This window comes from Pan paniscus, chromosome 10, assembly GCF_029289425.2.
Source record: "Pan paniscus chromosome 10, NHGRI_mPanPan1-v2.0_pri, whole genome shotgun sequence".
Taxonomy (NCBI): Eukaryota; Metazoa; Chordata; class Mammalia; order Primates; family Hominidae; genus Pan; species Pan paniscus.
In genome coordinates, this window is record NC_073259.2 from 114,389,801 (window position 1) to 114,408,625 (window position 18,825).

General features: G+C 40.3%; 1 protein-coding gene across 6 annotated transcripts in view; it reads left to right on the forward strand.

The window, feature by feature from the left end:
- Positions 1-18,825, forward strand: part of TCP11L2 (t-complex 11 like 2) — a 46,570-nt gene that overhangs the window by 19,760 nt on the left and 7,985 nt on the right. For all 6 annotated transcript variants that reach the window (XM_034934386.3, XM_055096076.2, XM_003832550.5 and 3 more), the window contains 4 exons: positions 1,027-1,163; positions 13,157-13,344; positions 13,550-13,731; positions 18,344-18,516. In XM_034934386.3, the coding sequence (XP_034790277.1) occupies positions 1,027-1,163; positions 13,157-13,344; positions 13,550-13,731; positions 18,344-18,516 (680 nt within the window). The remainder of the gene's footprint in view (positions 1-1,026; positions 1,164-13,156; positions 13,345-13,549; positions 13,732-18,343; positions 18,517-18,825) is intronic.

Genomic DNA, 18,825 nt, shown 5'->3' on the forward strand with positions numbered 1-18,825 from the left:
GTGGTCAGCCAGCCACATCTTCTGGAGCTTCTCTAAGGAAGTGGGGTGCATATTATGTCACGAGGATCTCATCTGGCTACATAGACGATAACTTCCTTGTGATCCAAGAGGGAAGAAGAGTCTGCAACACTTTTTGCCATTGAAGCAGAGTTTTCTTCTTTTTTGTGTATGGTGGCCACATTGAGAATTGAGTTTTATGTAAATGTTTTGGAAAGGTAGGAGAAAGACTGGTCTGCATGTAGTGGGTAATTTACTTTGCGATCTTGGGCAGGTTAATAGACTCTCAAAGTGACACTCTCTGTCAAATGGGTGTTAAGTATCCTTAGAGTCGTGCTCGGCTCTGGCAGATTGTGATTCCTCAGTTATAGGATCCTTGCTTCTAGTTGTCGTATTACCCTAGTAAGATCTCAAATCTGTGATGTTCATCATGGTCATTTGTTGAGCGCCCACTGGGTGCCACTGCCCCCTGCACTTTACGATTGTTATCTCATTGACTGTTCACAACATCTCTACAAGGTTGAGGTTGTCCTCTTTCACAGATGAGGAAACTGAGGCTCAGAGAGACTGATTTACTTGTGTATATGCCCACAAATCTGGCCAGTTGCAAAGCTGGGTTTGGGCACGAGGCTGCCTAACTCTAAAAGGAAGTGTTTTTTCCTCAGTGCCTCACTGCCTTGTCCTTTCTTTTTTTAATTTTTCTTATTCCCTAAGGAATAGAGGCCATATACCCTGTGTCCTGGCTCTTTAAAATTTCAGGGGTTTTCAAATGAAAATTCCTTCTTGAATTTTTCTTATATCATTAAGATTGTTTATGCTTCAAGTAATTACTCTTGAGATCTGTGGAAGGACACATTTGCAGTACACGTGTATGAGCTTCTATGAAACATGACCCTACCAAATGGCAATTGGAACTTTAAAACCATTTTGGGGATGTTTATTGTTTTCAGCCTGGAACATAGATCATTTGTTAGTGAATTTCAGCTTCACTTCTTAATCATCTCTCTATTTTAATTCTAAAATTTTTAGACAAATATTCCATGTCCTGGACCTCATGCACATGGACATGGCCAATTTTACAATTATGAGTCTCAGACCACACCTTCAACGCCAGTTGGTGGAATATGAGAGAAGCAAGTTCCAGGAAATTTTGGAAGAAACTCCAAGTGAGTATAATATAATGCGTATTTATATTGAAATTGGGTTAAAATGATGATTTTAAATGTTAAAATTTAAATTAAATTAAATTAATAAATAATAAATTAAATAAAATTTAATTTAATTTAAATTAATTAAAATTTAAAATGTTAAAGGTTAAAATGAAAATTAGGTGATGTTTTCATTTTTGACTTCATATATAGTATCACTAAAGAATTTTGGCCTTTCTATTAAACATTTTTTTACCTTCCAAAATTGACATCACAAACTTAACAGTTGTTTATTCTGTCCAGGAACTGTGCTAAGCACTATTCATTTCTTCATTCATTCAAGATATATTTATTGAGTGCCTCCTGTGTTTCAGACACTGCTTAGGTGCAGTGGATACTGCAGCGAACAGAATGGAATACAGTTGCCGTCCCCAAGGAGCTGACATTCTAGTAGGCATGACAAATAAATAAACATATATTATCAGGTGTATTATTAAGTGCTATGAAGAAAAATAGGATAAAAGGACAGTAATGGGTCAGAAGTGAGGACAGCATTGTTTTTTAGATGTGATGGACTGGGAAGGTCTCTGTAAGTAACATTTGAGTAAAGTTTGCAAAGAAATGAGGAAGGGGCATGTAAAGACGGGGAAAAGAACGTTCTAGCCTGAGGGACTGCAAGTACAAAGGCACTGAAGCAGAAACTTGCTTATGAGTTTGACAAACACAGGGCAGACATTGTGACGGGAGTAGAGTTGGTAAGGGGAGAGTGGTAAGAGATGAGGCTGAAAAGGAGATAAAGGCAGGTCACATAGAGCATTGTTAGTAAATGAGAGGAGTTTGGATTTCATTCCATGTGCGGTGGAAACTCATCAGAGAGTTTTAATCAGGGGAGCAACATCTGATTTTCATTTTTGAAGAATATTCTTGTTCCTGGCTACAGAATAGGTCATGTGGGAACAAAGAGGGAAACAGAGGTACCAATTAGGTGGCATTACAGTTGCTCAGGCAAGAAATGATGGTGGCTTGTTCCAGATGGTAATGGTGGAAGGAGTGAGAAGAGACCAGATTCTGGATACATTTTGAAAGTGGAGTAATCAGATTTGCTGAAGATTGGATAAGGGAGAAAAGAGTTGAGGGTGACTCTAAGGTTTTTGGCCTCGTACAACCAGGTGAATGGTGATACAGTTTGAGTGAAACTGATGAGACCAGGAGAAAGAAGGTTAGGAGATGACATGGAATCAAGAGTTCAGTTTGGTGATGTAACTTTTGAGATTTCATTTGACATCAATGTGGAGATGTCAGGTAGGCATTTAGATATGAATGACGAGTTTACAGGAATAATGGAAACTGTATATGTATTTGGGAATCATCAGTATATGTATGATATATAAAGCCATGGAACTGGGTACTAGTTAACACTTAGAAAATCCTTATCACATTCTAAGTACTTTACCTGTACAAACTAATTTAATCCTTGCAACAATTATATGAAGTTACCCCCCATTTTATGGGTGTGGAAACTGAGGCACCGTGAGGTTAAGTCACTGGCCTATGTAACACACTTAAAAGTATAGGAGCTCACCTAGGAAGGCAGCTTGGCTCCATAGTCCATGTTCCTGTCCATTATATTACACTGGGTGAGACTACCTAGGGGGAGTGAGTGTGGACTCTGAAAGAAACTGACGTGGGGCGCTCCAGCAGCTAGAAGCTGAAGTTGAGATGAGGAGGAGGGTCTAACAATGGAGACTATGAGGGAGTAGCCAGAGAGGTAGTGTGACAGTCAGCAGAGGCGGGTGTCCTGTAAGATACGTGAAGAAGGTATTTGGAGAAGGAAGGCATGTTTGGATTTGACAAGCATTGCTAAGTGGTCAAGAAAGACACAGGCCAACTTGACCATTGGATTTGACTGTTTGATGATGGTCAGTAACCTTGATGAGAGTGGTTTCAGTGGATTTGTGTGCATTAAAGCCAGACTGGGCAGGGCACGGTGGCTCACACCTGTAATCCTAGCACTTTGGGAGGCCGAGGCAGGCAGATCACCTGAGATCAGGAGTTCAAGACCAGCCTGGCCAACATGCTGAAACCCCTTCTCTACTAAAATCTAAAAACTAGCCGGGATGATGGCAGGTGCCTGTAATCCCAGCTACTCGGGAGGTTGAGATGGGAGAATCGCTTGAACCCGGGAGATGGTGGTTGCAGTGAGCCAAGGTCGCATCACTGCACTCCAGCCTGGGGGGCTGAGCAAGACTCCGTCTCGGGAAAAAAAAAAAAAAAAAAAAAACCCACACACCAGACTGGAGGGGGATCAAGGAAAAATAGGATTAGAAGAAATCTTAGCTCATCAAATCTTCACAATTACCAGTTACCCAGTGAAGTAGGTACTGTTATTCCCTTTATCTTACAGGCAAGGAAACTGAGATGCCAGAGGTTGCACAGCTGCAAGAGGCTGGCTAACTGCTCATTGGCAAACTCTTGACACCAGCCTCTGGGGTTTAATTAACCACTATTTAAGGCTGAGTTAGGTGGTTTCTGCCGAAATAATCAACACAATGGCCTTATATAAAAAAGACAAAACAGGCGCCACATTTAAAGGGGCCCTGGCAGGCAGGAGCACATCCAGGGGAGAGCACATTGATCATGGAGGCCACCTGAGGAACCGTCGAGGAAGCTGGGCATGTTCTGCTTGGTAACAAGGAGACTCAGGTGGGCCATGGCCCCATCCACCCTCCCTGTTGACAGCAACTCAGAGACTGGTGAAATTCTGTAGGGCAGACTAGGATTCATGAGAGGGAGGAAGCAGACAGCTGGTTTTGACCTTCCTGATAGTTGGAGCTGTTTTAACTTTGGAATGGGCCTATTATAGCAGTAGTCAGTGCTAGCTAACATTTTGTATGAGCACTTACTACATGCTAAGTCCTTACTGTACCACTTTAGTAGTCTATTCAAGCATCACACTAGCCCTATGAGGTTGGTACTGTTATCACCCCCTAATTACAACTGAGGAAAGTGAGGTTAAGGTGCTTAGTCTAGATGACTACTAGTAAGGAGTAGAGCCTGGGTAACCCAGATGTGTCTCTGACTCAAAGCGTGTGCATTTAGATACTGTGCAACCCTGCCTCTCTTCAAACAAGATATCAACTGTGGGGGATATTGCAGAGGGATCTCTCACATCATCTGGCAGATTATTTAGTCATCTGGATAGCCAGTTATCTAGTCAGATAACTTTTAAGTTTTGTTCTATAACAAAAACTCTATGACTCCAAGGGCTATGTTGTTTTAGCTTCAAAGGGGAGGGAGTAAAGTGAAGTAGAACCCTACATCGAACCTGGATCTGAAACCTCAACTGTGGCAACTGTCCACAGCAGCATTTCTCTGAGACTTAGTGGTTGCTTTCATTTGTGTACCTGTGTATGTAAGCACATGTACAAATGCACCCATATCTTTAATCAAGATAGCTTGGAATCTTGAGCAAATTCTCTAATAGGGTGAATTATGATTTTCTTCATCTCAAATTATTTGCCTATTTTTTTTCTGGTTTTTTTTTTCTTCTTCCCCCACCCCCCCCGCCCGTTTGTCTTTAAGAGACAGAGTCTCACTCTGTTGCCCAGGCTGGGGTGCAGTGGCATGATGATAACTTACTCTAGCCTCCAATTCTTGGACTCAAGGGATTCTCCTGTCTCAGCTTCCCAAGTAGCTAGGACTACAGGCATGTGCCACCACGCCTGGCTAATTTTTAAAACATTTTTTGTAGAGACGGGGGTCTGTGTTGCTCAGGCTGGTCTCTAACTACTGGCTTCTTCCTGCCTCTCAACTTGCTGGGATTACAGGCATGAGCCACTGCACCTGGCTTGCTTCTCTTTTTAAAACCCAGGCTTAGTGACCTGTAATCCATTTGCAACTTTTCTATTGACTTGGATATTTTCAGAGATTTAAGAATAGAGCAAACCCAGCTTTGCATATAGGTCATTGCTTAGCAAGAGAAATCAAGAGTCCCAGAAGCAGAGTGTATGTCAGCTGTTAATTATGTCCCCAAGTCACTCTGCCAAAAGTCAGCCCCTGTGCCCTAATATCAAAATAAGAGCCTCAAAATGTTGGATTTCTGTGTACACATGATTATATAAGAATTATTAGAAAATTAATACAGAGAAGTACTCTAGATTTCTGAATTGATTCCAGGAAAATATTTTATTTTGCCTAAGAGGAGATTTTATATAATTGCCTATTTTAAATATAGCCAGGAAAACCTTAGGAACGATTATCTGTACTAAGTAAGTAGCAACAAGATAACCACATTAGATCCAACATGTAAATTATCTGTGAAAATAGCAAGAGATTATCCCTGGGTGGGGGCCATAAGTAAAGTTTTTAAGATACCCAGAAAGAAAGGCTTTATTTAGACAATACGTCATATCTGATCAAATGTTTTCATGAACTTTATTTCATGTTATTCTTTAAAAAAATTCTGCGGGACATCAATATCGCTTTCAGAATATTTGAAACTCTATTGTGATTGCCTTCACCTGTCACATGAGGGGTTCAAGAAATATTTATGGAATATTTTAAAGAAGAGCAAACTGATGCTCAGTGATGACCTCCTTAGACTCAGAGTCATTCAGCTAAGTAAACAGTGGAGGCTGGGCGCCATGGCTTACGCCTGTAATCCCAGCACTTTGGGAGGCCAAGGCGGGCAGATCATGAGTTCAGGAGATCGAGACCATCCTGGCCAACATGGTGAAACCCTGTCTCTACTAAAAATACAAAAATTAGCCGGGTGTGGTGGCATGTGCCTGTGATCCCAGCTACTTAGGAGACTGAGGCAGGAGAATGGCTTGAACCTGGGAGGCGGAGGCTGCAGTGAGCCGAGATTGCGCCTCTGCACTCCAGCCTGGGCGACAGAGCAAGTCTCTGTCTCAAAAACAAAACAAAACAAAACAAAACAAAAAACAGTGGAGCTAGGACTGGAAACCAGGTCTCCCAAATCCAAGTCCAGATTAAACCAAGCTGCTACTTTTTCAGCCTTCTTTGAATTTTTCAGTTTTGTGTTATATTACCTGAGTCGTATTGCAAGGAACAGAAACCAACTCTAGCTGACTTAGCCAAAGGGAAGTGAATGGAAGGATGGAGGAAGTTTGCAGAATCAAAGGAAGAGCCAGAATGTCAGAAATCAGAAGAATGTCACAAATCTGGATAGGAAAAACCAAGGGATAGCAAGGCTCCACTGTCACGATGGTTGATGTGGGCTGTAAACGTGGGCCATCCCTGAACACTCTCACCACTCAGATCCCGGGAAGGAGTCGGCTCTGCTGGGCACGTGACTCTGCTCGGCCAGCCCCTGGTCGGGAAGATGGGGCCTCTGAATTGAGACTCACAAAAGAAAACATGTAACCAGAGGAAATGGTTTCTCAGAGAAAGCCAGCACCAAAAGGAGGGAAAGTGAGATGTTGCCAGGCAAAAAAAAAAGATGTCATGGATAAGGAAACTACATTTTTCCAACTGAAAATTGGGGTAGAAGCACGTGTAATACCATTGCTTGTTCTGGTGTCTGTCTCTCCCTTACTAGACTAGGAACTTCTCGAGTGCAGGGACTGTGCTTATTTACCTTTAAATCCCCAGTACTTGGTACAATACCTGGGACTGAGTAGGTGCCCAGTAGTTTTCGTCAAATAAACGAATGAGTGGAAAAATTCTTAATCCTGTCCCCAGGAAAAGCCGAGGTTGCAGGTGCCTCATGAGGCTGACCTTGCTTTTGGAACCAGAGAGAGCAGTCACTGTGCCAGCCTGTGAGAGTGAAGTCTCTGCCGATCCCTAAGAGAAGAGCCAACGTTTCACTCTAAACGCATGCTCCTTCTGCTTTACCGGTCATTCTCAAGTCTGACTACAAATTAGAATCATCTGGGGCGTTTAAACACAGAGGCCTGAGCCCTGCCTCAGACAGAATAAATCAAAGTCTCCAGGAGCTGTGCCCATGAACTCTTTTTTTCTTTTTAAAGCTCCCCAGGTGATTCTAAAGTCAGCCAGGATTGAGAACCACTATGCCACACTGTTGCTTTTGTTCAAGGTAACTAAATGGGCTCTTAAATGTGTCAGCTGTAAATGATTAAACTTGCAGTATAAATGCTTATTACTGCCACATTGTAATTATATTCACGATGATTTCCACTCGCGCCCTCTCAGTTGGATGTCTTTTAAATGAAAGACTGCAAGTCTTTTACATCTTTATAAAACAGAACTAGCAAACCAAAAACAACATTTGCCAACTGAGGAGAAACAAGAGTTGTGAAATTCTGGGGGTGGTGTTGCTTTAGTGTGGCAAACAGAACTACTCATAAATTATCCCTGCTCAAGTGCTGGGTCCAAGAAGAATTTCAGTCTCTCTCTACTCTGCACCTGTGTTCAGGCTGTATTTCTTGGCAATTGTCACCTTATAAATTCTACCAAATGTATAATTTTATAAGAACTGTGGTATAAAAAGCAATTTGTTTCTAGTGGGAAACTTTAGAACTGGGCCTAAAGCAAAATAAAGTGAATTTTGTCCTAAGGCAGACAGCCCCAGTAGAGAATTACTGACTCCAAACTTTCAGCCTCCTGGAATAGCCTTGGCATGTCAAATTTCATTTAGTTCATGATGTAAGAGACATTTTATTCAAAGTTAGAAGAACTACTTAGAGCAAAAGTAAATAAATACTATTTGTCATCTAAGTCCGTGGTTCTCAACGTGGTTCTCTTAGGGGTGATTTTTGCCACTGCCCCCGCCCCACAACATTTAGCCATGTCTGGAGACACTTGGCTGTCCCATCCTGGCAGGGCAGGGCGGGAGGCTGAGGAAGGGCATCTAGTATGTAGAGCTTAGGGATGCTGCTAAACATTTCATAGTGAACAGGGCAGCACTCAACAACGAAGAATTATCCAGTCCAAAATGTCAATAGTGCCGAGGTTGAGACACCCTAAATAAAGAATTGGAATGAATCCATTTCGTGATGACCCAAGGAACCATCTTATGCTCCAGGAAAATTTGGGCTTCAATAAGCAAGGAAGTCTGGTGGCCGTTGAGCACTTGGGGGTTGTTTTGTGTTTGGAATCAGTCTGATTTCAGCTAGTCATGGCTGCTGGTGGGTGCCTTCTTCTTCTTGCCTTCTTTCCATTGTCTAGAGGGAGCCGCTTCCACTTGCAGAAGCGAGCCCTTGCAGAGGCATCTTTTGAAGCAACTCTGTGTGAGTTGTTTGTCATAGAAACTGCTAGCAAGGGAACTTTGCTAATAATAACTATTAGGCACCTAGTAACTTACATTATAGTAATATTTAAGTGCCATATGCTTAAAAATGAAATGAATTCAAGTATAAAACCTCATTTCCAGTGATACATATTTTTTATCCAGAAGAATTGAACTTGATAAACTTGTCTAAAGTGGAAGGACAATCTAACTGGACATTGTCTTTAAGGTCATAATCTTTAAGGTCAAATTAAGTATGAGACTCAAGTTCAGTGATTTCTTCCTTCCTCACTGCTTCCTTCTCCCTTTCCCATCTTGACTTCTGGAATAGCCCTTGCCAAATACCAGGGATCATACTGCACAAACTAGATTTTCAGTGTCTGCATGTTTTCTAGATAACATCTCCTTTAAAGCATTGGCTTTTCTTTAAGGAGATCTGCTGAGATTCTGCTCCCTCAAGCTAGCACGCTAACTGGTATCTACAAAAAAGAAAAGAAAAGAAAAGAAAAAAGCCAAGTTCCCAAAAAAGCTCATTTTAACCACCCCACTGTTTAGCCTACTAACTCTTTTTATTCCACGGGTGATCACTTTGTCTGAGGCAACTTTGTTAATAAGGCAGCTGTTGTGTATCAGGCAGAGAACCTGACTGGGCCCTCTAGAGACAATAATCCCCGTCTTTAAAGGTTGTTTACAGAGTTTACAGTTGCTAACACTTAGGGGACATTTCTTTTGTGCCAGAAACGGTTCTAAGTGTTTTGCATGTACTAGTTTGTTGAATCTTTACCACAGCTTCAGGAAGAATATTATCCCCAATTCACAGACAGAGGAAACTGAGGAGACATTAGGTAACCTGCCCAAGACATACAGCTAATGAGTGGTAAAGGCCAGACCGAAGTTGAGACTGCCTGGCTCAGAGGCCACGGCTCCCAACTACTGCACCAGCCACTTGCTCTGCATGGGGGAGCCTAGCAGAAGTTCTTAGTCACATGTTGATTGCTTTGATATTAGGTTGCACTAAGTTGAGATTCATTCATCTGCAATGCAAATTTGACTCCCCAGTCAAGCTGCTTCTTCATTCTCTGTCTTGCTTTCTAAACTGTTGCAGCAGTCTGTTGCTGATCAGTCTCTTTGCACTGCAACTTATGTTTATGTTCTTGTCAAATCTGTTTCAAGGAATAAATGTAAAAGACTTGCCTGCCTAATTATACTGGGCTCTGTTTGACAGATAATCAGTTTTAGAAATGGACACTGTCAGTGGTAAGCTGGATGTGGTCGGTACAGACTTGGGGGCCATTTGCTATACTTTAAGGAATTTTGTGAGCTAGTAAACACAGCCATTACTAAAAATTAAATTATATAAACTTACAATTAAATACATTATATTAAAAACAAAGGTAAAACTCTGGGAAATCATTAGGCAGTTTCTTTTTAAACGCAGTTACAACCTAGCAATTGCAATACTGAGTCTTTATCCCCAAGAATTGTAAACTTACATTCACACAGAAACCTGTACATAAATATTCGTAGCAGCCTTATTTGTATAACCCCAAACTGAAACAACCAAAATGGCTTTCAACAGGTAAGTAGATAAACAGACTGTGGTATATCCATACAATAGAATACCACTCAGTAATAAAAAGGAATGAACTATTGATACATACAACTTGGATGGATCTTAGAAAATAAAGCCAATCTCAAAGGGTTATTTTGCTGGTCTGCTCAGGCTACCATAACAAAGTACCACAGACTGGGTAGCTTAATATTAGTTTATTTTTCACAGTTCTCAAGGCTGAAAGTCCAAAATGAAGGTGCCAGCTGATTTGGTTCCTGATGAGGGCTTTCTTCCTGGCACTGCAGACATGCCTATTTCTCAGTGTGTGCAGATGGAAAGAAAAAGAGGAAGCTCTTTCTTGTCTCCTCTTTTAAGGGTATCAACCCTCATGACCTCATCTAACCCTAATTACCTCCCAAAGTCTCCATCTCCAAATGTCATCACAGTGGAAGTTAGGGCTTCATGATAGAAATTTGGGTGGCAGGTGGACACAAACAGTCCATAACAGCTACATATTGTATGATTCTATTTACATAACATTCTTGAAGTGACATAGTTTTGGTGATCAGTGGTTACCAGAATTTAGGGTTGAGGTGAGAGTGTGACTACTGGGAGGTAACGTGAGGAGATATTTTATGGTGATGGAATAGTTGAGTATCCTGATGGTTACAGGGATCCACATATGTAATAAAATTTCTTAGAACTATACACACACAAAGGATGCATGCAAAAACTGGTAAAATCAGTATAAGTTAGTGGTATTGTACCCATGTCAGTTTCCTGATTTTGACAATATACTATAGTTATTTAAGATGCTGTCCTTGGGGGCACCTGGGTGAAGGGTATACAGTAACTGTCTGTACTATTTTCACAACTTCTTAAGTCTTTTATTTTGAAATAGTTAAAGCTATTTCAAAATTTAAAAGTTATTTTTAAAGCCCTAAAAAACAATGAACTGTGATACATAAGTCGATGTGGATAAATGTCAGAAACACTATGCTAGGTACTTTATGATCCCATTTATATGAATTTCTAGAAGGCAAACTGATTCATGCAGTTAGGAGTTAAAAGTAGGTGAGTGAGGTGCACATTGACTGGAAAGGGAGACGAGAGAACTTTCTTGGGTAATGGATATGGTTTATATCTTGTTTTAGGTGGTAGTTGCACAGGTATATAGAATAGCCAAAACTCACCAAACTGAACACTTAAGAGCTGAACATTTTATTGTATGAATTTATTATGTCTGTAAATATAAACATATTTATATATGTGAAAAAAACAAAATAATTATGAAAAGTAAAGGTAAACAAATACTAAAAACTCTTCACTTCCAAATTATCTTACTATTTTCTATAGTCTTGACATTAAAGAATCTCAAGACTGTACATATAACAGGTATAAAGTACCTGTTATATCTGGATGATGGAAACACTATGTAGCAGTGTTCTGTACTGGGCATCTCTGCTCAACTTCATATTTAGTGACTCTCCTCCCACTTGCTCGTTCTACAAATGAGGAAGTCAAAAGCTCAGGAGAGAAGTGAGGGCTATAGATACAGATTTAGGAGCCTTATGGGGTATGGGCGGAAATAGAAACCACAGGAATGAGTAAGATGGTCTAGTGAGATTGAAGAGTACCAAATCAGTGGGGATTGGGTAGAGTGCTTGGAAGTATCAACATTTAAGGAACAGGCAGAGGAACATCTTCCTGTAATTGAAGGGAGATGCACCTGTCTTCTCAACCCAAGTATGAGATGCAGAAGCACAGCTAGGGGAAACCAGGAAAAAGTGGTGTCAGAAAAGCCAGGGAAGGAGTTTCTGGAAGGCTGTACTAAGAGATGTCTGTATTACAGAGATGTTTAAAAAAGGTAGGAAGGACATGTTTGTTGGATTTGACAACCAGGTGGTGGCCTTAGAAAGGTTATGGGAAGGATTTATTTCAGAACCTCTCTAGCCTATATTCTGTATCTTGGTAGATGGCACAGGCATTCATTCAGATGTCCAAGGTGCAAATCTGGGAGTCATCCTAGAATACTCCTTTCCTATTCTCTACATGTAAGTGGTCACCAAGACCTGTGGGTGCTCCCCCTAAATATTTCTCACTTTTTCCCTCTTTACCCCTCACTTCCACTGCCCTTATCCATTCACTCTCTTGTTTGAACCACTGCAATAATTTACTCTCCCTCCACTAATTCAGTCTTTCTTTCCAAGCAATTTTTCTGACATACATATCTGATCATACAGGTTCCATGTTGAAAATAATATTATTCAGCCGGGCGCAGTGGCTCACGCCTGTAATCCCAACACTTTTGGGGGCCGAGGTGGGTGGATCATGAGGTCAGGAGATTGAGACCATCCTGGCCAACATGGTGAAACCCCATCTCTACTAAAAATACAAAAATTATCTGGGTGTGGTGGTGCACGCCTGTAGTCCCAGCTACTCAGGAGGCTGAGGCAGGAGAATCGCTTGAACGTGGGAGGTGGAGGTTGCAGTGAGCTGAGATTGCCCCACTGCACTCCAGCCTGGGTGACAGAGTGAGACCCCGTCTTAAAAAAAAAAGAAAAGAAAGAAAATAATATTATTCAAAACTCCCCATTCCCATCGCTGGTGTTTGTAACCTGGGGACTATCAGTCTGGTAAGAGAGAATGACAATTGTTTGTGGACATGTGCACGTGATTGTGCACATTCACCTTGGGAAAGGCATATCTCCAATTAGATATTAAAAGTGGTCCAAGACCCAAAAATGTGTAATAATTATACTCTATTTTCTCTTCAGATTGTATAAATCTTTCACCTTTTACCAAAAATGTGTGAAAATTAATGCCTTTTCTCTAAATACCTTCTCTGCACAAACTCAAGGCTGGCTTCTAACCACCCATCCAATGCCATTTGCTACAACCCTCTTACCCCTAGTTCTTTATGGACCAGCAATACAGATTTGTTTGTGGCATCCAGAATGTGGCATCTAGAATGTGCCATATGCTGTCTTTTCCAGAGCACTTACAGAGCTCTTCCTCTTAGATTCTTTCCTGGACAGCCTCTTCTCCCACAATTACTAGCATTCATTGTACTCTGTTATAATTGTTAGTTTACAGGTCTGCCTTTCCATCTGGACTGTAAACTCCTTGCAGGGCATGGCTGTGTCTTTTCATTCATGCCCAGCACCCAACACAGCATCTGTCAAGTGGAATACACCAGTGAAGGGATCAATCAGCTGTAGAACAAATATGTGGCCTTTTCACTCTTAGGTGCTCTTGATCAGACTACAGAATGGATAAAAGAATCTGTAAATGAAGAATTATTTTCTCTTTCTGAGAGTGCTTTAACTCCTGGGGCCGAAAATACCTCCAAGCCAAGCCTGAGCCCTACTTTGGTGCTAAATAATAGTTACTTGAAACTGTTACAGTGGGATTATCAGAAAAAAGAGTTACCAGAGGTGAGTGGTTTTGTTCTTCACCCAAATTTCCCAGTATTTTTATTCTTAAGTTCTAACTTTGAATCATCTGGTCTGTGTTTCATGTGGTTTAATGACTTTACAAAAATCAGATAAAAATGGGAATTTGGAAATGACATTGCCTGTTTTGTATTTTCATGCTATTGAGCTACCCTTTCTATTTTTATATTTTAAATAAATATGTTAGACACTCATGACAGATGGAGCACGTCTTCAGGAACTAACAGAAAAGCTGAATCAATTGAAAATTATTGCCTGCCTGTCCCTAATTACCAACAACATGGTGGGTGCTATTACAGGAGGCCTGCCTGAGCTTGCAAGCAGGTTAACAAGGATTTCAGCTGTTCTACTTGAAGGCATGAACAAAGAGTAAGTTCCAAATTTTTGCATCTGCTCCCTCTTGTATTAAGGCTCTGCATGTGTCTCAGAGAACAAGAGTGACCTTGGACATCTGGATGTGAGATTCAGGACTGTGCTTTAGAGAAGCTTATCTTACACCTTTTTCTAGAATTTCCTTTAATATCTCTGGAGGCTTAGATGTCCTCTTATAGGAAGGGAGAGGTGTTTTCCATGACAAGTGCCAGGGTGAGTGTAGTATTTCCACTTACAATGAATGTGTACAACAGCTTTTCTTTGACAGTGCTTTGGAAAAAAACAAATGAAACACAGAAATCTGCCAAGCTTGATGTTTAGAATTGCGCAAATTTTTTTTTTTTTTTTTTTTTTGAGACAGAGTCTCGCTCTGTCACCAGGCTGGAGTGCAGTGGCGCAATCTCAGCTCACTGCAACCTCCACCTCCCAGGTTCAAGCAATTCTTCTGCCTCAGCCTCCCAAGTAGCTGGGACTACAGGCATGCGCCGCCACGCCCAGCTAATTTTTGTATTTTTAGTAGAGACCGGGTTTCACCATGTTGGCCAGGATGGTCTCGATCTCTTGACCTCATGACTCACCCGTCTCGGCCTCCCTAGAATTGTGCTATTGAAGAGGGCTTTCCTCCAGTTGTTCTGACTTCATCATTTTTCTGCAGTGAAATGTTTACTGACTTCACAAATCCACCTTGCTACCAAGTCTTCAGAAGTGCTGACAATTCTGCCCTTCAGAGATGTGACACAGTCCAGTGAAGATTTTGGTTTTTGCTAAATTTATCTCCAGTGTTACACCTTCATGAATGCTAGAATCCCATTTAGATTTTGCATTTACATCATCCAATAGGAATTCCTATCTAAGTCAGAAAATTCTTAGTCTTGGTGAATGGCCAGATGGTTCTGTGGGTCTCTTATGGATCAGCTTCTGCTGGTTCCCCTTTCAGGTGTCTTCAGAGGCATGTCCTCTTTATTCCTGTAATTGAAGGGAAATGCACCTGTCTTCTCATCCTCCCACCTGTTATTCAGAGAGCATATACATTACTTGATGAAATCCTAGACTATTAAGAGCCAAAAGGAGCCCACGTAGTTATAGAATCCAACTTCTCATTTTGAACTGAAGCTTACAGATAGAATAGAATTTGCCTTGGGCTGCAAACAGAAAAGGGCAGACCAAGGACTGAGCCCTGATCTGACCTTTTTCCTGATTCTGATGCTCATTAATATTCCAGGACCAAGACCTATAATGAAAGGAAACCTCTGATTTTGCAGTTGGTCTTATCTTACGATTTCCCTGCACGGGTAGTCATTACTTTCCAGAAACTTTTATTTATTAAGCCTTTAGGGAATACCCAGTGCTGCTGAAATGTTATTATAAAGTATACAGAAAGTGGTTACTAAGAAGACAGGCTTTCGGGTCAGATGGACCAGGGTTTAAATCCCAGCTCTGCTACTGACTTATTATGAACACTTGAATATGTTCTCAAATTACTATGAGCCTGACTTCCTCACTTGTAAGAAGGGAATAATAATTGTATTAATATCTACCTTGGAGTTGTGAGAACTTAAGATGATTCAGGTACAGATGTGTGGCACGTACTATGTACTCAATGAATGCTAGCTATTAATAACTAGTCATTAAATCATCCTCTTTATAATTGTATCTGGTTGTTTATCTGGTTGTTTCATTGTTTAAATTTTTTCCCTGTGTTAGGAAATCAATACAATCAATTCTCAATTGTCCTCATTACGGATGGGGCAATAGCATTCATAGTATTAAAAAAAGGGATAGTACTAAATAATAGACCAAGATGTCATTTATATTGGGTTTGATGATGCATCTTGAAAACTAGAAGGAGTTTTTCCCTCTTCATTGTGAGTAGAAGGCATGGCTTATGCTAAGACAACTTTTTTTGAAGAGCTGAAAGAGGATTTATTGATTAATTGATTTTTGCTTTTTTTCCCTTTTTCAACTTTTATTTTAGGTGTAGGGGCACATGTACAGGTTTTTTACGTGGGTAAATTGAGGGTCACTGGGGTTTGGTGTACCAGTGATTTCATCACCCAGGTAGTGAGCATAGTTAGTTTTCCAACCCTCACCCTCCTCCAGACCTCCACCTTTAAGTGTAGGAGCCAGTATCTGTTGTTCCCCTTTATGTCCATGTTTACTCAGTGTTTAGTTCCCACTTATAAGCGAGAACATGTGGTATTTGGTTTTCTGTTTCTGAATTAATTTGCTTAGGATAATGGTCTCCAGTTTTACCCATGTTGCTGCAAAGAACATGATCTTATTCTTTATACAGCTGTATAGTATTCCATGGTGTATGTATACCATATTTTCTTTATCCAGTCCACCATTGATGGTCATCTAGGTTGATTCCATGTCTTTGCTGTTGTGAATAGTGCTGCAGTGAATATATGAGTACATGTATCTTTTTGATAGAGTGATTTCTATTCCTTTGGGAATAAACCCAGTAATGGGATTGCTCAGTTGAATGGTAGTTCTGTTTTAAGTTATTTTAGAAATCTCCAAACTGCTTTCCACAGTGGCTGAACTAATTTACATTCCCACCAGCAGTGTATAAGTGCTCTCTTTTCTCTACAACCTTGCCAGAATCTGTTATTTTCTGACTTTTTAATAATAGCCATTCAGGCTGGGCACGGTGGCTCACACCTGTAATCCCAGCATTCTAGGAGGCCGAGGCAGCCAGATCACTTGAGGTCAGGAGTTCGAGACTAGTCTGCCCAAGATGGCGAAACCCCGTCTCTACAAAAAATACAAAAAATAATTAGCCGAGCATGGTGGCGCGTGCCTGTAGTCCCAGCTACTCAGGAAGCTAAGGCAGGAGAATCACTTGAACCTGGGAGGCAGAGGTTGCAGTGAGCCGAGATTGTGCCACTGCACTCCAGCCTGGGACGGAGTGAGACTCCGTCTCAAAAGAAAAGAAAAGAAAAAAAATAGCCATTCAGACTGGTATGAGATGGTATCTCACTGTGGTTTTGATTTGCGTTTCTCTAATGATTAGTGATGTTGAGCATTTCTTCAGATGCTTGTTGGCTACATGTATGTCTTCTTTTGAGAAGTATCTGTTCATGTCCTTTGCCCATTTTTTAATGAGGTCGTTTTTTGCTTGTCGAGTGTTTAAGTTCCTTGTAGATTCTAGATATTAGAACTTTGTTGAATGCATAGTTTGCAAATATTTTCTCCCATTCTATAGGCTGTTTACTCTGTGGATAATTTCTTTTGCTGTGCATAAGCTCTTTAGTTTAATTAGGTCCCACTTGTCTATTTTTGCTTTTGTTGCATTTGCTTTTGGGTAATTCATCACAAAATGTTTGCCAAGGCCTATGTCCATAATGGTGTTTCCTGGGTCTTCCTTTAGGGTTTTTAAAGGTCTTATAGTTAAGTCTTTAATCCATCTTGAGTTGATTTTTGTATCTGGTGAAAGGAAGGAGTCCAGTATCAATTTTCTGCATATGGCTAGCCAGTTTCCCTTTAGCCTAAGAACTCACTGATTAAAAGCAAGAAAAAGCTAGGGCAGTACATTGTAGTGGATAAAAAGTCGGAAGGTAAAAATTTTATTACAATCAGTCTATCCTTGGGTTACAGAATTCCAGCGTCATGTCCAGTGTGGGCTTATAACAAATTCCAGTCAAGGCAGAACACCAAGAACTTATTTCTTATTGCTGTTAATGATGATAAACATGATAACCTATTTTTCTCTTTTCCTTCTTCCATGTGCCTGATAATCTGCTAAGAGCTAAATATTAGACACATAGAAGTTCAGTGGTAGAGCCAGGATTTGAACCCAGCTCCACATAACACCATAGCTTATGTTCCAACTCTCTCCGTTATAGTGCTTCCTATCATTGAGCCCTTCTCTCATCCTTTAATTCCCATTTTGCAGAGTTATCTTAAGGATGCTTTCTGGATAGTGAGATAAAATTTTCAGTCATCTTTCCCTAATAGTGTGGACCCAACAAATGCCTTTTCTAATTACCTGTTTTTCCTTACCTACTAAATAACTCACTCTTTAATTACCTTTACAACTTTCTGGACTCTATATATTGGAGATTATTTATCAGTTACTTGAATAATGTGAAGGAGCTTATTATCTTTGGTCATGATCAGCCAAAAGTTTTAGGTGTTTGACTTCTGAATATCTTCATTTGTTGTTTTTGATTGGTGTTATAGATTTACTGCTCAGGCATAGATGAATTGAGTCTACTTCATTTATCAAGTGCATTTTTTTAAATGTGTGAATGAATCCACTCAGACCAACAAGTTTAAGAAGTAAATTGGTGTTTTCTGTCCCTTTCTGATAGCCCTGCAATATAAATGGGGTTGCAGGTGCATTTTTGGGGACCACATTTTTCTGCTTATGCTTTTCTATTTAAACACTGCCACACAATTTAATGATTTTAAGCATTTAGAAATCTGCTACATCAGAAGGTTGGTGGTTGGGAGGAGTTACTATTTTTTAAGTTCATTCTAATAGAGGTTATTATTGTCTGTATAAGAGAAATTTGGTAGACATCTAAAACAAGTCTGTATATTAAAAATAATAACTTGATGAACAAAAACTTTCCCTGGTGGAATTTCATTTTATGTTTCATAGGACCTTTAACTTGAAGGAAGTCCTGAATTCTATTGGTGTTCAGACTTGTGTTGAGGTTAACAAGACCCTGATGGAAAGAGGTTTACCCACTTTAAATGCTGAGATTCAAGCTAATCTTATAGGTCAATTTTCAAGCATTGAAGAGGAGGACAATCCTATCTGGTCCTTGATTGGTGAGTCCTTTCATTGATTTCTGCTTCAATTCCAATTTGCTTTAACTTGCTGATTTTGACTAACATTAAGTCAGTCAAATTTTGATCTTAAACACATTACCCACTTTTGGAGGATAAATATTGAAAATATCAAGAAATATTAATGTTTTCAAAGGCCTAGGACTCATTGCTGCTTCTGTGTGTCATGGAGTTGGGGGATCTATTATCTATTCAGCCAATAGATTTTATGACGAGAATAACAGAGTGCTGGAGTAATGTTAAAATCCTAGATCAATGCAGTTATTCAAACCAGCTGGCAGTATGTTCACA